The following is a 19,459-nucleotide window of genomic DNA, read 5'->3' as shown; positions in this document are numbered from 1 at the left end:
CAAAGACCCTGTTTCAAAAAATAAAGTCAGCTTGGATTTTGGATCTGTGTGATATAAACAGATTACTTAATATTCTCATATTTCGCAACCGGGGGAAAAGAGCAAACTCCACCTTATCCTTTGAGATAAGGCTTTGGCTCTGCTTGGCTAGGTAACTCCCCAGCGGCCTTGGCAGCTCTGACTTCACGAGGAGGGGCCTCTCCTTAAATTTGAGTCCAACTAACAACTCAGGAAACATAGAGAACAGCAGGACAATGCAGTCTGAAATGCCGACATTTCTGGAGCTCGGTCAGTGCTCTCTCAAAGTTGTTAAGGCTGTATTGTGGCGTTTCCCTTCCGCTTCAAAGCTGAGCCCCACAGGGAGTGCGCTCCTACCTGTTGAGGGTGGTGATAATCCTAGAAGGCCCCTCCCCATGCTCATTAAGAAAGAGAGTATTGTTCAAGAGACAGAGTATTGTTGGCAAATTCTGGAATTTATCATGAGGGCTTTTCAGAGAAATAAATTCAGGAGGTGTAGGGCAGTAGTTGGGGCTGAGTGCACACTCACCAAATGTTTGTTAGAACAAAGGAACTCTGCAATAGAATATGAACTAAATAAAGCACACGCAAAATTCTATCATCCTCAAATCTCTGCTTATATTTTTAGTCAGTATTTTGTTCTTAGTGTTAAAGTCAAGCGTTAAGATACAGTCTCTGTCTTATCCTCGGAATCCTCTTCAATCTTTCCCATGTTTACAATGCTTATATATTTGGAGTGATAAGAAAAAGTAACCATTAAAACTTCTCTGTCTAAACCCCTCCTCTTGTTCTGTTCTATGTTTTGAGACTAGAAAGACTAAAATACTGAAATGGTGGCTTTTTGTCTTTTTGGAGGTCAGGCCCTCAACGTTTTACAGACATGAAATCATAATGACCTAAGCCAGCTTCCCCTAGAGGATGTAGTGCGGCTCTGTTCCTGCCTATGGGAGGAAGGTGGTGTTCTAAAGAAAAAAGTGGGGCCTGGTAAACAGCTGCTAATACTTACAGAGTGCGACCCTGTCCTTGCAGAGACTGAGTGAATGAAAACCTATTCGATGGAAGGGAGGGACCAGGTCCGGGCGGGACTATTCTGAGCTAGGGACCCAAGTATCCGCTTGCATTGTGCTGACCTCTTCTCTGCTGCTCACTGGGATTGCTCAGAAACAGTGTGTGCAGAGGAAGCACTTGGGGAAAGACTACAGAAGGAAAGACCTTCTTAGCAGAAACAATGCATTCCTCATGTTGGAAACCCTTCAGGAGACCCAGCAAAGCTTTAAGGGTTGCTACTTGAGGAGCAGTTTGGCCTGCCCTCTCTCAGCAGGATGAGCCTCCTCAGAGCTTTCCAAGTCCCCCTCTCTTTCTCCTTTGGTCTCAGCTAACCACTCCCCAGAGATCCTAATGCCTACAGCTCTTGTCTCCATGGCTGTCTGACACCTCTTGCTGTTGGCGAGGAAATCTTTCTCTGTGGATGCCCTCCTCCACCCTCAGCGAGGACATCTGATGTGGTTTCATGGGATTTTGAAAAAGCCATCCTACCTGCCCAGAGTTTTCCTCTGTTGAGAGTTCTCTGGTAATATGTTGCGGACTAAAACCCCCTTGAAGCCATTTCCTGCCCTAAGTGTTGACATTCTTTTATGGCAATAAGCCTTAACAAATTGGACTTGCTACTTCATGTTTTGCAAGGATTCAGCCATTCTGAAATGGCACTCTGGGGACAATTTTGTCTTAGTTGAAGCTTTTCATCTGGTCACATTAGTGAGATGTTTCATATTGACTTTTGGAGTATCTCCTGTTTGTTTGATTCAGGTGCTATTACAATAGAGTGGTTAGGTGTCAATTGAAGAGTAAAATTCCCAAACTGAATCCATTGCCGAATCATTGTGTCAGTGAAAGAAACCAATTAGAATGTAGAATGTTTCTTCTCCATAAAATGGAAACAGTGAAGCACACCACTTGTAATATAACTTGTGGTAATTATCAAAAACCACTGTCACTGATATACCTGGATCAAAGAGGAATAGGAGAGGCAGAGGGTAGAGAACTTTCTGCCCAAGTGTGAGAAACTGAGTCTGAATCCCCAGAACCCTGGACTGGGGGTGATGAGTGCTTGTAATATCAGTGTCCCTACAGTGAGTTGGGAGGTGGAGGAAGGAGCACCTCGAGTCCCACAGGCCTGCTAGCCTGGCTTACGTAAAGAGACCCAAGAACTGACACCTGGGGTTGTCATCTGACCCAAACATGTGCTGTGGTCTATGAGTTCTTGTGTTCTCACATAAATATGCACACACACACTACAAACACACACACACACACACACACACTCCATATAAACACACTCCACACAAACACACTCTACACACACACACACACACACACACTCCACACACATTCCACACAAACACACTTCACACACTCCACACAAACACACTCCATACACACACTCCACACACACTCCACACACACACACACACACATACACTTCACACAAACACACTCCACACACACACATACACACACACTCTACACACACTCTACACAAACACACTCCACACACACACACTCTACACACACTCTACACACAATCCACACACACTCCACACACACACACTCGCACACACTCCACACACACACACACACACACACACACACGCTTCTAGACAAGATTGAAGGTGGTCTGGATGGTATGGCCGTAGACATCATTCTGAAAATTTTCATTGGCTGAAAACTTGTTTTGCTTTCTCAGCTCATTCCTCCCAAGACCCAGCCTTTGAGCTCTTGGCCATGCTTCCCTCCTGCTTTCTCTACTGCAGAGGTGAAGACTCAATGGCCATGTTAAATTTTCCAAGGACTCTTATCCGTTTCTCTTTGGACTCATTCTCTTTCCCTTTAATCTCTGGCTATAAGGCCTAGTGTTCACAGTTACACTGCTGATGTACCTTGCCCTTAGTGGATGAAACTGTCTCGGTTTCTAAGAAGAATCATATTAAACTGTATATGAACTCAGGGCAAACTGCTTGCCCTTTGCCAGTTAAAGCCTGCAGTGTTTCCATTGGAAAAATAGAAGTGTTCTAGTGTTTAATGCATCGCGTTCTGGCAGTGAGGAGGATGCATGAGTGGGACATGTGAATATAGTATATGAACACTCACAAATCTTCCCTCCTGCCGTAGCTTTGTATTCTATGGGCCGTTACGTAATTTAGGTGCCATTAAATGAGATTATGCGATAGTCTAGAGGTATTATGTATCCAGCCTGAGCTAATCATTGCAAAAATGTTAGATTTGGGGGGATAGAAAGCTCTGCCCGCTGGGTGTGAGCAGAGCAAGTCTGGAATGAAGATCAGTTGAGGTCCTTTTGTTGTGGTGGTAAGCTCTCTGCTAAGTCTTTGTTTCGATTTTACTTTACTCTTTGGCTGATTCCCAAAGGACTGAGGCAGGAGCCTGTTGACACGCGGGTTCACGGGAGGTTCTGTGCACTGCATCCCGGCACTACTGATTGCCAGGTGGGATGAAAGGTAATGGTCGTGAGGGTGGTGAGTGACACCCATTGAATCAGCGGTATAGGTGACTTAAATAATTCCCTTCTCTGAATAGCGAGAAGGCTTTTAAGTCTGGTAATTGCTTTTACCTTTCACAGGGTTGGAATGGGAAGACAGCTGTCCTGAGGTGTGCAATGGGTTCACCTTTAGACTCCGTTGACTTTGAAAGAACTCTGCGAGATATTATTTTACTGAATATTTTCAAGGTTGAATGTTCAATAACTTCTACCAGGCAGAAACCTCTGGAAATAGAAATGAGGGTTAAATTTTAGTGATATTAGCCAATGCAGAGGATCGGAATGATGTATTTATAGGTTGCTTAAGTCATCACCCAAGTCCTCGGCTGACTATTAAAGCTGCGGCGAGAAATTCTATTTGTGCTACAAAATCAGGGAAGTGTCTCTGATGTCCAGTGAAGGCTTTAATTGAATCCAGTGGCTCCACGTGCTTGACAAATTCGATCAGCATCTGATTGTTCAGCTTCTTACTGGCTTTACCTCAGTCTGTGCTGTGGCCCGGAGGACATGGTGATGCACCAGGAGTCTCTGGACCCGTTTCTATTCCTGGCTGTGCACTGTCTTTTTGGGTGACATGAGGCGAATCATCAGTGCAGCAAGCGGCTGATTTCCATGTTCTACCAGCAGTGCCTCACGGAATCTTGGTTAATACTCCCAAAATACTTTTCTATTTGTAGTAAGCCACTGTGAATTACCTAATTTGCAATTTCTGTTGATTTGTTTCCCCGTTGTTTATCTGTTTTTGTGGTGCTCAGTGGCTCACCCATATTTGGCAAGCATTCTGCCGTGGCCTTTCATCCCAGTCTTCTGCAGACTACTTTCTGTGTGCGTGCAAAGAAATGCCATTTATAACCCCGTCCCCTAGGTTTGCCAACAGTCTAAGCAGTGACATCTGAAATCTTAAGGATGAACCTTATAATTTGAAGGTATTACCTCCCGCAGATGTAATCCTGGTGTGAAATTTATCTTCCTGTTCGTCGCAATCTCACCAGTGGTTGCTATGACTGCAGAACACATCAGACTGAAATTGAAATACTGATATCTAATATTCAGTGAGGTAGTAGACTAAGACCCGTATGAACTATCCTTACTTAGTTGGAACTGAAGGATAATGCTTCCACCATTTCAGCCTAGTAAAATGACAAGAGAAACTGTCTGTATAATTGCAGTACCCTTGGACGGAAAAACATATTCCTACTAGGTCATAGTTTCTGTTCAGCTAAGTGAAATAGGCATTACTTAAGAGCACAAATAAATTTAGAGATTGTATCATATATGAGTTTATGTAAGATGACAGGGAATATATCTCATGGAGCAATGCTAAGACCTAAGGGATGGGAAGGAATTGGATAGGGGAGGGATAAGAGGGGGATCTGGGGCAGCCATGTCTGTAGACTTGGGATGGAAGAAGAGAAACAGAAAGTAAGTTAGTGTTCCAAATCACGGGCCCACTCACACACTTCAGTGGCCTGAAGTAAGGGAGACCCAGATAATTTGTGACATTTATTTTATTGTATGATACATAGGTATGGGCACATTCATATATATATGTGTACAAATATGCATGCCTACACACGTGTGTGCATGTGTGTGGAGGATAGAGTGTGAGGTCAGTTGTCTTCCTCTGCTGCTCTCTACCCTGTTTGTTTGAGACAAGTTCTCTCAATATGGAGTTCACCGATTTGGCTGGTCTGGCTGGCGTGGGTCTGTTTGAGTTCTTAGGGTCCGTTTGTCTCTGTCCCTCCTGCCCCAGTGTTGGGATATAGATGCCTATTACCTTGCCTGACTCAAATCCATGAGTGCCGTGGATTTGAGCGCAGGTCCTCATGTTTACATGGCGTGCGTTTCTACCACTCAGCCATTTCCCCAACTCTTACATAGTAGCCAAGGTTGGACTGGAATTCCTCATGTAGCATAGGTTAGCCTCAAACTCATAGTAGTCTTCCTACCTCAGCCTCTCGAGTGGCTAGGATTGTAGGTGTGACCCACCAAGCCAGTCTGTTTCTGTGACCTTTCATTATGCCGAAGATTTAGAATTTTGTTAAACATGTTGGAAGCATGCGTAAAGGGTTTTAAGCAAGAAAGTGACAAGTGACATTTTGCAAGAAAGGTTCTTTCTGGCTGCTGGATGAGAAGAACTCCCCAGGAGGGAGGTGATAAAAATGGAGCACCTGATCCAACTGAGAGATGAGTTTCGTGGGGTCGAAACCTGGGGTCGAAAGAGTTAGAGAGGTGTGACTGAAATCCCCAGGATTTACAGATAGGTGGCTGAGTAGATGGATGTGTGCCTGCCTGCTACACTGGAGTTCTGCTATGCGCGCCTTGGGAAATCATTTGCTCTTTCCACAGATAATTAAGGCCGTGGTAAGGTGGTGTCTATGATAGGAACCAACCGTTTGAATCTGCTTAGTGACTGTGAGGTACCTATGCAGAACGATGACGTAAGTAGTTGGCTGTGTAAGCTGGAACTAAGAAGAAAGAGCAGAGATGCCGAGAGAAACCCAGAAGTCCTTGTCACATGACTGTCGTAGGCCATGGGAATGATGACACTCCCTCAGTGTCAGGATGCTTCAAGAAGAGGACTGGTGGGGGTGCTGAGCACTGACACTAGGAGACAAAGGAGTAGAGATAGAAGGAAGTGGAAAGCCAAGAGGGATGTGATGAAGGGAGGAGCCTGGGAGCCGGGGTCAATGATTTCAAAGTTGTTGGAAGCCAGGTATGATGAGGTTGAGTGGGAAGCCCTGAATGTGGTAAAAAGGAGGTGAGATTGGTAGCCTTTCTTAGCCATGTGGTTCCTGAGGAGATGGAATCTCACCATGAAAAGTTGGGAAGAGACCCTAAGGTGGTGTTTCTCAACCTGTGGGTCATGGTCATTTGGGGTTTTCATGTCAGATCTCTGTATATGATTCATAACAGTATCAAAATTGCAGTTATGAATTAGTAACAAAAGTAATTTTATGGTTATCTCTGTGTGTGAGCACACTATAAGGAACTGTATTAAAGGGTCACAGCCTTAGGAAGGTTGAGAACCACTGCCTGAGGGCGGAAAGCTGTGTGCTTCCCTTCTGTGTGCTCAGCTGTACTGGACTCTTTAAAATGTCTGGAATTTTATAGAATTTGCAGAACTAGAAGGGGTCCTACAAAAGATCCAACTTAATGTTCTCACCTTACGGATGGCTACATGAGCCAGGAAGATGTGGAAGGGCTTTGCTCCAGGCACTGGAATACCCAGGGCCGTTCCTTCCCTGGGCGGTGCTCCTCCGGAGGCTGTGCTGTGCTTGCTCCTTCGAGAGCGGAGGGGAGTGTAGATGGAGCTGAATGAGAACGAGATGGGGCATCCTGAAGGAGCCGTGGGGACCGAAGGGAGAATGAATGTGTTGGAAAGGTTCTTCGATGGACGAGAGAGAAGGACTTTATCAATCTGGGTGGCCTCATCCTGTGAATGACCCTTGATGATAGTACGACACACATCCATCCCATTCAGAACACTATAGTATTCTGGGGCAGTGGATATAAATTTGCCATTCTGTAACTGTGAGACAGAAACCTTTCCAGAGACACACTGAGCCTGTTTTCCTTAGGTAATTGCTCATTTGAATGCGCTCATCATCTCTTTAGAGAAGGTGTGTTTTATAAGTAGTGTTGGATGGGAGGAGTGATGATGGACAATGACAGTCTTGGGAAACAGGAAAGGGATGTTTCTGGAACCTGGGGAACCAAGAGTAGCGCCTGTCTCTGTACATCATTAGCTGCCTCTTTGACTTTAGTGGACTCACTGGAACTGAAGACAAAGTAATGTTTGTGGTCCCTGGATCCCAAAGTATGCCTGTGGCTTAGATGCTCATGTAGATAGTAGCTTTCTTTTCTGGGTGGAAAAGCATAATTATAAAGATTTGGGGGTTGATCTTCATTAGGCTAACATGCCTCTTGTGGCATCTTCTCTACTTGTTGATTGCTGTAGTCCTGTGGCATTTATTGCATCTCCTTTACCTGCACAGAGAATGCTGGGAAAGGGAATCGTGTGAAACAATGTGAGATATTTAGTTTGTGATCAGGTAGGAGTCTGTTGACTCTATGGTGGATTATCTGTCTATAGCTACCAAAGACTAGTCTTCGTATTGCTCAGCCGAGGTTAAGCCTCTGCCAGCAGAGAACCCATAACAGTGTCAGGGACGGACAGTGTATTTGAATGAGGATATGAATGTGTGCGTTTATGTGTCTCTCTGGCTGCCTCTCTGGCTGCAGTCACAAATCCAATTATCAATGACTGTTGGATTAGCTATTGTTTTGTGCCTTCCAACTCTGCTCCCCATTCAGCTGTGTACGTGGTGACCACAAGAGAAACAAAAGCTGCTAGCTCTCTGTGCTTGGCTTGCAGGTAAGTTTTGTCTAACCACGTATATGGTGCACATTAGAATTCAGGGGTTGTTGGCTGTCAGGACGAATGGAGGGGTTCTGACTAGCCAGCGCCAGCCTTCCCAGATCTTTTGAGTCTATTCAACTCCCCTCAGTCAAGTCAAAGGCCTGGCAGATCTGGTTCCTGAGGGTTGGCACTCACTTGTGAGAACACCGGGGAAGCTGTGCCCAGGGCAGGGTGAAGGCTGCCAGGCACTTGCTTCTGGCCAGGGTGAGGGAGGACAGAGTTCTGGAAGGTGTTGCCTCTGTTGACCCACTGCATTCTGTTCAGTGGTTTTAAAGACCCAGGAAAGGACACGTTAAGACTAGGTTAAAGCAGCCTCTTCTGCCCTGCTCACAGTGAGCGCTCCTCAGAACAGAGGGAGTTCACATGCGCTTGTCAGGGCTCCAGGTGGGTGGGGACTGGGAAAATTAATGGATTTTTCACTTTGGAAAGGGAAGAAGAAAATATTGTCCACACTTTCGGGTGCTAGATGTAGAGCCAGCAACCCTGAAGATTGCTCATGAAAATGACGTCTAGGTTTCTGTGTAGATTCGTGTCTTTTTATTTGGATAAGGACAGAAAAGAGTTTGCTAGACCAGCATTAATATTACTTTGGAAAACCAACTGTTCCCACTTGAGGCACTTCAGCAACTGCAGTTTTTGTAGGGTGAGCTGAGCTCAACTTTTGTTTGCTCATTAGGGCAAGGCTCCTAAAATACCTTTAAAAGGGAATTCTTGCCTTTTTAGCATAGATATTTAAAAACAATTTATGCCTACTGAAAATGAAAGAAAGGCATGTAAGAATATTTACTAATTCACTTCTGCCTCTATTATCAACGGTTAGTAAGAGGTTGTTATGGAAACTAGATGTGAGTGTGTGTCCTCACCTGTATTAAAGACTAGTTATAACTGTTTGCTAACATGGATACTTGGAGGCAAAAGCACAGTTGTTTTTTGTTTTATTTTTGGAGCTAAGGGATTGACATCTAATGGAGAAACATAAGCTTGCTTCCTTTTTATTTTCTTCGTAGCAGCTCTTGTGCACAGACTGTCATCAGCACCACCACCATCACTACCCAAACTGTCATCACCAGTGGGTATTGAAAATTCTGCTCCCAGTGAGCACAGCAATGCCAAGTTGAGAATTTCTTATCAAATAGGGGATCTCAGATCATCTTGAGATTCCTGGGAATCCCATGCAGTTCAAAGTTCAGGGCAGGAAAGATCTTCTTCTTCTTCTTCTTCTTCTTCTTCTTCTTCTTCTTCTTCTTCTTCTTCTTCTTCTTCTTCTTCTTCTTCTTCTTCTTCTTCTTCTTCTTCCTCCTCCTCCTCCTCCTCCTCCTCCTCCTCCTCCTTCTTCTTCCCCTTCCTCCTCCCCCCTTTTCCTTTTCTTCCTCTCTCTCTCTCTCTCTCTCTCTCTCTCTCTCTCTCTCTCTCTCTCTCTCTCCATGTGTGGTGCTGCCTTCTGCTTTGTCTGAGACAGGATCTCTGTTGTTCCTGTTATTTAGGCCAGCTAGCTGGCCTGTGAGCATCCGGAGGAATTCTCCTGTCTCTGTCTCTTATCTTCCTGCAGGAGTGCTGGGGCCATAAATGTTCTCCTTACACATCTGGCTTCTACCTGGGTTTTGGGTTTTTAAACCTTGGTTCTCAAGTTTGCACAATAAATGCTTTTATCTTTTGAGAGACCCACTATCTATCCCCAGACCCACTCTCTCTTGAAAAACAAAAACAATTAATTTTCCATGTATTTTCTTGTATGCTCAATTCTCAGTGTAATTGGTAGTATTGATATTAAAATAAATTACTCACCAGTATTCAATTATCTATAAATAATTTATGTATGCAATATATAATTATCTGTTAATAAGCATTTGAATTACTTTTTCGTGTAAAACATTTTCCCTATCCAAATTATAAAAATAGGAATCACTCTTCTCTTAAGTCCTATGTATTTGAAGTCTGGACTCTCATTCAAACATAAAGGGCTGACTTACTCCCTAGTAACAGCAAAATTATATTATGGCTCCTGAAAAGGCTAAACTCTTCATGAGATAGTATTTATGCCCCAATACATTAGAATTGTTCTTTGGTTACATCTTATCAGAGCTAACTGTGGACATTCTTCTGGACTCATGTAGGCTAAACCAACAATTTATTTGTACTAATTTATGAAATATTTTGGATTGTACAGTTTGGTCATCTGATTATATAAAACACCAAACACTCACCTCCATGGTATCTGGACATGATATCATGATTCTAAACTCTCTAAAGAAAATTCTGCCAACCAAGACTTTCTGTTTGTTTATAGGCCTCACAGGGTCTTTCTTCGTTTGTAATTGAGCTCTCATTCAGGACCCTTGCCTCCTCTCCTATGATTTTATTTAAATATTTAAAAATAGTAAATCTCTATTGCGCTTCCTTACATCGATTTGTTCTAGGCATCTTGACATAAACCAGGTTATGTAAGAGAAGAACTTATATTTTGGGAATGTTGCTGATCAGATCTGAAAGGCGAGTATAGTGTTTGGGTTGTGGAGTCTTTGCTTCAAGTTGGAGAGAACAGAAATTTGGTTAATTGTAGAAAGATCAGCGCTGGAGAATAAGAACCACAGCTGGAGTATCTCTCCATGTTTAATTAGGGATGCGTGTGGGAGGCTGGAGCAATGACTCCAGGTCGGAAAAGGTACATTTCTGGGGAGGGTTTAATCTGTCCTATGGCGATCCTTAGCTGGCCCACAGTACTGAAAGCGCAAGTTAAAATCCAGATATACTGCCTTCCAAAACAGTAGGGTGGGAGGAAAACAACAGTTAAGAAGTGGGAAGAGGGAGGACATTGTATCAAATGTAGCTCTGGAGCGCTGTTCTTGCCACAGTGTATCAAATGCATCCTCTGAAGCGGGGTACTCACCACAGGATGGCCCGATAGTTGGTTCCTGTCTTTCTTAACATCAACGGAAGGAAGGAAACCTAATAAGTTATGTGATTTGCAGAATACATGTGTGTTTTACTTTTGTATGCATGTTTGTGTGGTGTGCAGTGTTTGCGTGTATGTGTGTGATGTGTGTATGTGGTGTTTTCTTGTGTGGTATGTGTGAGTGTGGTGTGTGTGCGTGTGGTGTGTATGTATGTGGTGCATGTGTGTATGTGTTGTGTGTATATGTGTTGTGTATGTGTTGTGTATGTGGTGCGTGTGCATTGTGGTATGTGTGTGTGGTGTTTGTATGTGGTGCGTGTACGTATGTAGTATGTGTGTGTGGTGTGTATGTGGTGTGTGTGTATGTGGTGTGTGTGGTGTATATATGTGGTGTGTGTGACTGTGTGGTGTCGTGTGTGTAGTGTGTGTGATTGTGTGGTGTGGTGTGGTGTGTGTATATTGTGTATGTGTATATGTGGTATGTATGCATTTGGTGTGTATGTATGTGGTGCATATGTGGTACGTGTGTGTGTGATGTGTGTATGTGGTGTGTGTATATTTGGTGTGTATGTATGTGGTGCATGTACATATGTGGTTCGTGTGTGTGGTGTGTGTATGTGGTGTGTGAGTATTGGTGTGTGTATGTAGTGTGTGTGTGTGTGAGAGAGAGTGAATGTGTACACTGAGGCCAGAGGGGGATGTTTGCTGTCTACCTTTATTTCTTTCTACCTCATTCCCTTGAGACAGGGCCTCTCCCTGAACCTGGGGCTTGCCAATTTTTAACAAGCCTGACTGACTAGCAGTCACCCCCATCCTGTTTCCACTGACCCTGCCACCCCTTAGTGGGTGGTTATAGGCACATGCAGCCATGCATGTCATAGTCTCAACACTATGAAGGTATATTTTTAAAAAATCCTATCAAAGCTGACATTCAGCTCATGCTGACATTGACGCCTAAGGAATTTTCTCCTGTGGGATTTTCTGAAGAGGGCATTTGCTTATTGGTGTCAGCATCCCCGACTCCTTAGATGTTGGTTTCTTCAACCGTATGTGAGGTTAGTTGCAGAATCATATGAAGTGCCGGAGAAACGTGTGGCAGCAATGAACAGGCTTAGAAGGTTTTGACGAATGTTTGCTGCATCTGTGCATATACGCATTGCACCACATTCCCCAGGCAGGAGCGAAAATCGTCCCATCCTGCATGTGGAGATATAGGTTGCTAGCTGTCATCCATAGATGTTTTAATTTGGCTGGTGAATTTTTAATTTCTGGCTTGAGAGATTGTTTGATTCTTCCAACTTCTGAATCATCCTAGGGAAGTAGTATCTGTGAAAGCCACGTTAACTTGAATGGCTAGGGAGTTGCTAAGTGTAAGGGTTGACTGTCTGCACTGGAAACATTGTAGCAATGATCAGAAGTGTACGGTTAGCCCAGCGGCCTCTCAGAAATTGGGAGATGAGGGAGTGGCTGCTTCACAGAGCTTCCTGGTTATAATTAGGGCAGAATAGGTAAAGATGGGAAGAAGCAAGACTCGTTAGCAGTGATGATGTTGACATTCAGAGGTAGGCAGCAGAGCTGTGTTTTCTTTCCAGAAGTCCTGGCTGTAGTGTGGATTGTGAAGTATTCCCGAGACACTTGGAATGTGTTGGGAACTCCCACCATCTGTCAGAGAGAGGCATGTACAGGATTTATTTGAACACACGATGCCGAGGTCCCTGCCAGATTGAAGACACGATGCCCTATGATGATACACCTAAATGACCACTGTCACATGTAGCCTCCAATATTTTCATTTTTTTGGTCTGACTAGAATAATAAATATATGCTTGATTTTAATATACTAGACATTTATACCTTTTTTCTGAGTTAAAACTTTAAATTAAAAGGAAAACAAATTGAAAGTTTTATTCTTTATGTCCCCATTATTCTTTGAAGCAATTTTTATGGAATTGATGGCAGAGAAGTTTTTTGAGCCTCAAAATTTCCTTGTAGTAAATTAGTAATGATCCCCTGATTTTTGAAGCATTGCACTGTTTTGTAGACTCTTGGGTGGGAAGGCTTCTCTGACAAGTTCCTCCTTTTCTTTTTACCTGTAGAACAATAGCTACCCCCTTCCCCCGTGGAGCTTCCCCACGAGCTTCCATCAATCGTCATGACATAGCTCTGAGACAGATAAAGCGACTTCGTTGAACATAAACACCTGCGATGTTCCCACCAACCAGAGAGTCTTTCCAGCAGTAGTGTATTTTCTGTTCGTCAGGAATCTTGTGGGGGCAATGTGAACATTTCTGTCTCAGCTCATGTTGCTTTTGGGGCTTTGGTTACTTGACATTCTAGTGTATTAAATATTTGGTCTTCCCTGTGTAAAAGTATGCCCATCTTACCAGGTCCTCTCACACATTCCTATCTTGCTTGCCTCCTTTCATGGGCAATGAAGATGAAGTAGGGAAGAGACTATAAATAATTAATGAGGTAACAAGCGCTGTCTCCAAGCTCCCAATGATCCACCTTACCCAGATTCACATTTCTTTTCTGGCGCGGGAGAATTGTCTATATTCTGTCAATCATGTTTTAAAAATGGGTTAATCAAGATGTGAGAGTTAGCTAATAAGTAGCCTGACCTAATGGGGCAATCAGCATTATAACTTACAGAGATTTCAGTGTGATTTTTCTCTGGGACTAAACAGCTGGGGGGCCAGGCAGGACAGAACACCCCCCAACAAACAGGCCCCCTCATGTTACACTTTTCCTCTATGGAAATATAAGGCCAAAGGGGAAGATTTGGTTCCAGTAAGATGTGGGAGTAAGAAGAGGATGAGGTGAGATGAAGATGAGGATGCGATGCTGTGGTCCACTCAGGGACTTCATTCCTTGGGCATTTCTTGGGAGGCAGCATCTTCCTGACTGGCAAGATCCTATCCTACCGTGTTGGAAGGATCCTCACAACGTTCATAGCCATGTGATATTTCCAAGAGTGTATGAGCTGGTAGCAGGAACCGAGTGTGGCTGCAGATGGCCCCGAGAGAGCTCCATGGATTGGTAGGAAGGTTCTAAAATTGGATGATGGTGATGTTTGTACAACTCTACAGAAAATCAATGAATTATAATCTTAAAAAGAGCGAATTATGCAAATTACATCTTAATAAACCAGTAAAAATGTCCGATGTTTGTGATGTTGCTAAAGGAACCCCCATTTTCTCTTGGCCAGAGGGGTACTGCAGACTCTGAAGTGCAGTGTCTTATCTGAAGGTTTCCTTAGCTGTGACCAGAGTAGGGAAGGTTTGCACGGAGGAGACTGAGGGATGCAGGCAAGCTGCCACAGGGCTAGTGCTGCAGTCACCAAATGAGAAGAATGGTACCGTGTCTACAGCCGTGACAGCTCTAGCCAGGCTCTGAAACCCAGGCACATCTCTCTGCGGAGCTCGAAGGCTGTCTGTCTGAATCACTGTAACGTGTTCATTAGTTTGAAAACTGCAGTGGCCTTTCATTTGTATTTTAATAAATAAAGCTTGCCTGGAGATCAGAAAAGCAAAACAGCCACACCGGCCAGCCTTACAGACCAGGCAGCAATGACATACACCTTTAATCCCAGTAGCCACACTACCTTGCCATAGAAACCCCGTGGTAGTGGTGCATACCCTTAATCCCAGACCTAGAGAGGATTATAAAATGGGAGGAGACAGCTCTTAGGCTCATTCTCATTTTGAGGTTTCCTGGAGGCAGGATCACCATTTTCAGGCAGAGGTTGAGGTAAGAGCCAGTGCCTGGCTGCTTTTCTGGTCTTTAGCTTGAACACCAATATCCTGTCTCTGAGTTTTTATTAATTGTGCTTCAGAAAACAGTATTTTATAGTCATAAATCTTACCTTTAAATCCTGTCAGCCCATATAGCTGTCTAAAAGACTTGATCAAACCTACTATGCAGACTTGAGTTCATATAGTAAATCTTATTGCATCAGACTGGCATGGCTAACATACATTAATTACCATTTTTCTTGTGACTATTATTTAATAATGTGCAGAAAACATTTACCATAACATTTTAGAATTTTGAACCCCTTTGTGTGTGTATGTGTACATATGCCTGTATGTGCGTGTGTGTGCCCGCACCTGTGTGTGTGTGTGTGTGGTGTGAGGCATTCCCGTAAGGCTCTGCTGGCTTGTATTGCTGAGACTTGAGATAAACCCGCAAGGACTCCCTTAGTAAGCGGAGCACAGGAAACAATTGACACTGTTTCTTGGTTCACATTGTTTCTGAGACATTTCCTGTTTCCTAGTATAATATGGCTTTCCCATGAGAACAATTTATTTGCAAATAGTTAGATGTGATAGATTTCTCATTGGCACACGTTCTGTGGGGGAGACTATTTGCTGTGTTTTGTAGTAGCAAACTGTGGTCTTTGTGTGTTGATGGCGGGGGTTGGGGGCTCTGCTTTGGGTGAAGATGCTCCAACTTTTTCCCAGGCATCGGGAGTTTTCTGTGACATACTGCACGAGAGTTCTTTCTTCCCTAGTTGGAGTTCTTTTCTTGAAGCAGCGTATGATTCATTTAAGCTGTCAATTTAAGGAAAATCTCGTGAATTATGGTGTTTTAGGGTTGCCTGGTGAGTTCCAGGGAAGTGGTTCAGAGCAATTGATACTCAGGAGGCTGAGTTACATGGTGGTATGTGATATTATCTCTGGGAACTGTGAAGTACCATCAAAGAATAATTCTAGAAATGGGAAATGAAACACTTTAGATGAGATAACCTAATCTAATTTGCAATAAAAGAGTGTTCAAATTACATCCGAAATGATGATTCCCACATTCGGCTGTTACCCTGTATATAAAGTGAAAGTAAAAGTTTTTCAATTAAAAAAAAGAGATGTGGGACTTTGAGTTCCCTTTTCATCTCCTCTGATTTTGTAAAATGATACCGCCTGTCAGTCTGCAGTGCCTTCCCTTCGGCGGCCCGCAAGCAGTTAGAGCTGTGTTTCTCATGCCCTTCTCTCCAAGGCAGGTTTTTGCTGGGATCAATCTTATTTTTATCATCCCAACAACCAGTTTTTAGAAACTTCTGGAAACGGAAAAAGAAAAATGAGAATGGCACAGTGGCTGACATTCGTTTCAGCGTTTCCTAGTGCGAACATTCGAGTGCTTCTAAAATCTCCTCTCTAAGTATGGCTTATTTTTCTCGGTTTGTCCCGGTTCTCAGTCTCTGTTCTGCTGATTGGATTAAAAAAAAAAGTCACAGTGTAAAACCTTATCCCCAGCAGAATGACTTTTTGAACTTTTGATCTTTATTTTTGCAGCTCAGGAAGAATGAAGCTTCTTTCCCTTCGTTCTAGTCAATATGACCACAGGTCACGAGAAACTAGAGCAGGGCAGACCGCTAAGGGTTGTCCAACTTTAGCCCCTCATGGTATAAAAAGATGAGGCCGAGGCTCCAAGAGTTAGAGGACTGGTAATTTATATAACTCACTGGTGTTTGCCTAGAGTATGTGACGCCCTGGATTCTAGGAGAGAATAGACTGGGCGTGATGCTGCATCCTGGAATCCCAGAACTTGGGAGATGGAGGCAGTAGGTCCAGGTGTTCAGAGTCATCCTCTCTCTTCCTTATCAAGTTAAGGTCAGCCAAGGCCGCATGAGACCCTGTCTCAATAAGCGAAAACAAAACCCACCAAACCAAAGGGGTTCATTGAGGGCGATGTATAGACCGGACGGCAGATGTGTGAGCACAGTGAAGAATGCTTGATTCCTAGTTTGGTATTCATTGACTTTCCTAAACCTATGGCTGAAACCCGTGGGGACAGAACCAAGTGCCAGCCAATGGGTGGAATTATATCGTAGCCAAGTAAAATTTGAAAAGGAATTCTATGTTTCAAGAATTTAGTTGCTTGAGTGAGCCAGATACTGAATGATAATGCCAGGCTCATAGGCTTATCTGGACTGTGATTCTTGGGTGATTTATGTGTAGAGATATCATAACTTGAAATGACTGTCGGCTTGTTTACCTTCCTTAGGCCACCACACCATCTACATTGGGGTCCATGTGCCCAAGAGCTACCGGAGAAGGAGACGTCACAAGAGAAAGGCAGGGCACAAGGAAAAGAAGGAAAAGGAAAGAGTCTCTGAGAACTACTCAGACAAATCCGACGTGGAAAACGCCGATGAGTCCAGCAGCAGCATTCTCAAGCCGCTCAGTGAGTATTCTGGCTCAGCACCTCTCTCCGCCGCACTCATCATTGGGAAGAAGCTTTCCAGACTCTTGTGGCCAATGTAGAGGGAGTCAGGAATCCGGGGTGGTCTGTCTCGTGGGTAGTGCCTGCAGACATTCTCCTTGTCCTGACAAGCTGATCTCAGAGCTCATGTGGAAGATTCTGAGTTGATGGCGGAAAGATGTGGGCCAAGTGTCGGCACAGATGGCACTTCTACATCCCGCGACGTGAGGCAGGGCGGAGTCTCACAGATGGTATAGTGTTCAACCGTGGCAGTCAACAGTGAGAGGCTCTTGAGGTTGGTTCTGCTTGGAAATCAGTTCTGCCAAGACAGTTAGGTTAAGATGAGGGTGGGCGTGTGTATATGTTCACCGTGCAAATGTCACAGTCACAGGTGACATCCGTCCGGATTGTGGGCCAGGTCAGTGATTTATAAAGACATGTCAGAGGGGCGTTCCACAGTGTGGAGAGGAATGCTGAGGGACAGGGCTCTCGAGAGGTCGGCCATCGTGGATTTCTTACATGGTATAAAGCACTAAGACAGGATGGCAGGAGATCAAAGGACACTTTGGGACTCAAGGGGCAAGCAGAGCACGGGTTTCGGCGTGTGTTTATGCTGCTCCGTGTGTGCTGAGTGTGGAGACTCTTTGATATATGGGGAGCCTTGTGTCTGGAATGGGAGTGGATCCGGACAGCGCGAACACACGCCGGTTGTGGAAGATTCCTGAAGAAGGCGGACTTAGCGACAGCTGGCAGAGCTCCTCACCTCTCGCAGAAGCCCAGACCCTGCCATAAAATGCATGATGGGCGGCACAGATAAAGATGGACTTCAGTCACTGCAGGCGATGACAGGCCAAATTAGAGTGAACAGCTCAGGGGCGCTGAAAAGTGAATTCGCAGCATTAAATTAAAGAGGGTGTGAAGCGTAGTGATGTGGATCTCTCATAGGCTCGGCGCTGGAACGAAGCAGGTGGCTTAGGAAGCCAGACGAGTCCCGCTCTGAAGAGGAGCGACCCAGATGGGGCACTGAATTAATCTGAGGTGTTGGAGACTTTGGAAATGGCCTTCTAGTCTGAAAAGGGAGTAGGGCGGGTGTGAGCTGTGGGCGGGGTTAGAGCACAGGTGACTGAAGCAGCGCTCTCGTCATGGGAATGCCAGGGCAACTCGTTCTAAAAGCATTCTGCTTGATGTATCTCCTAAAATAATAGTATCTGCTTTAAGCCAAGTCCTTGAAATGTGTATAAAGAGGGTTACAACTAGCAGCCCGAAGGAAAAAGATAATATCCTACTCCAAATAGGTGACTCTGGTTTCCCGATGTGTACTGTCTGTTTTGCCACAGCACCAGCCAGTATCAAAGAGGGCCTCTGCTGTGTACATGTGAGAGATTCCCTCTCTTCCCTTTCTCTCTTCTCCATTTTTCTCTCTCTCCTCACCTCCTTTGGCCCCCTTCCCTCTTCCTTCCTCTCTCCCTCCCCTCCCATTCTCTTTTCTCCCTCTTTTGAGGGCATCTCTTCCTTTTTAGTTACTAACAAGAGTGTGTCCGTATTAGAAAGAAAGAGATGCCCTCATTGAAACAAAAGTGCCAAGGAGTTTAGAGGTGATAATGATGTGCCAACGCTTTGGGAAAGGCTGTGAAAACGGTGCTAGTAACAGTCAGGTAATTAGGAATGAGCAGCTCAGAAAGAGGCTCAGTCAAATGTGTGTTCGTCATGGAATGCTCTTGCTCTCTACGGCATTTGGGGAGCGGTTTGAACATAGCATGAACCCTCCTGTGCACACTGTTTTGTGTCTTAAGCTAGGTTTGGGAAATGTGTAAGCACGCTATGGACCAACTGTTTGATGAGTGTTGGTTTTCAGCTTGCTTGCTGTTTAGCCAAAGATGAGTTTGAACTTCTGATCCTTCTGTCTCTATGTCCTGAAAAGCTGGGATTATAGGCCTGCCCTGGTTCATGTGATGCTGTAGGCTGATTTGAGGACTCCATGTATGTCAGATGAGCACCAAATGAAGGATAGTCTAGTCAGAGGATTTTTTTTTAAACCTCTTTTCCTCGTGTTAGCCATGAGATTTTTTTTTAGCTTTAGTCATCCAGTTTGATGCAGAGGTCCTCTAGGTCCTCTTAGAAGTTGTCGTCAGTTTCTCTGCCTCAGCATGAGAGCATCACCAACGTGCCACCATTTTTGTGAGAAAATGCACCCATGGAATGCCTGCCTCTTGCTCCGTTGTTGTCTCTCATGGGTGGCCGTGTCTTGTATCTAGGCCTTCTGAGCTCCTTGCAACTATACAACCTGTCATGTCCTGAAGACGAGGTGCTGAACGTGCTGCCTGGGAATCACACAGCAATTGTATCTTGAGGGGGAAAAAACCTCAAGCAA

The 19,459-nt window shown here is 44.5% G+C and overlaps 1 protein-coding gene across 3 annotated transcripts in view; it reads left to right on the top strand.

Annotated features, from left to right (window-relative positions):
• Nucleotides 1–19,459, top strand: part of Slc4a4 (solute carrier family 4 member 4) — a 412,005-nt gene that overhangs the window by 131,905 nt on the left and 260,641 nt on the right. For all 3 annotated transcript variants that reach the window (XM_087908890.1, XM_048425042.3, XM_087908891.1), the window contains one exon: nt 16,891–17,070. In XM_087908890.1, coding sequence (XP_087765016.1) covers nt 16,891–17,070 — 180 coding nt within the window. The remainder of the gene's footprint in view (nt 1–16,890; nt 17,071–19,459) is intronic.

Source organism: Myodes glareolus, chromosome 8, assembly GCF_982192425.1.
Source record: "Myodes glareolus chromosome 8, mMyoGla1.1, whole genome shotgun sequence".
Classification (NCBI taxonomy): Eukaryota; Metazoa; Chordata; class Mammalia; order Rodentia; family Cricetidae; genus Myodes; species Myodes glareolus.
Note: the sequence above shows the minus strand (reverse complement) of the source record. Positions and strands in the feature narration are given on the sequence as shown.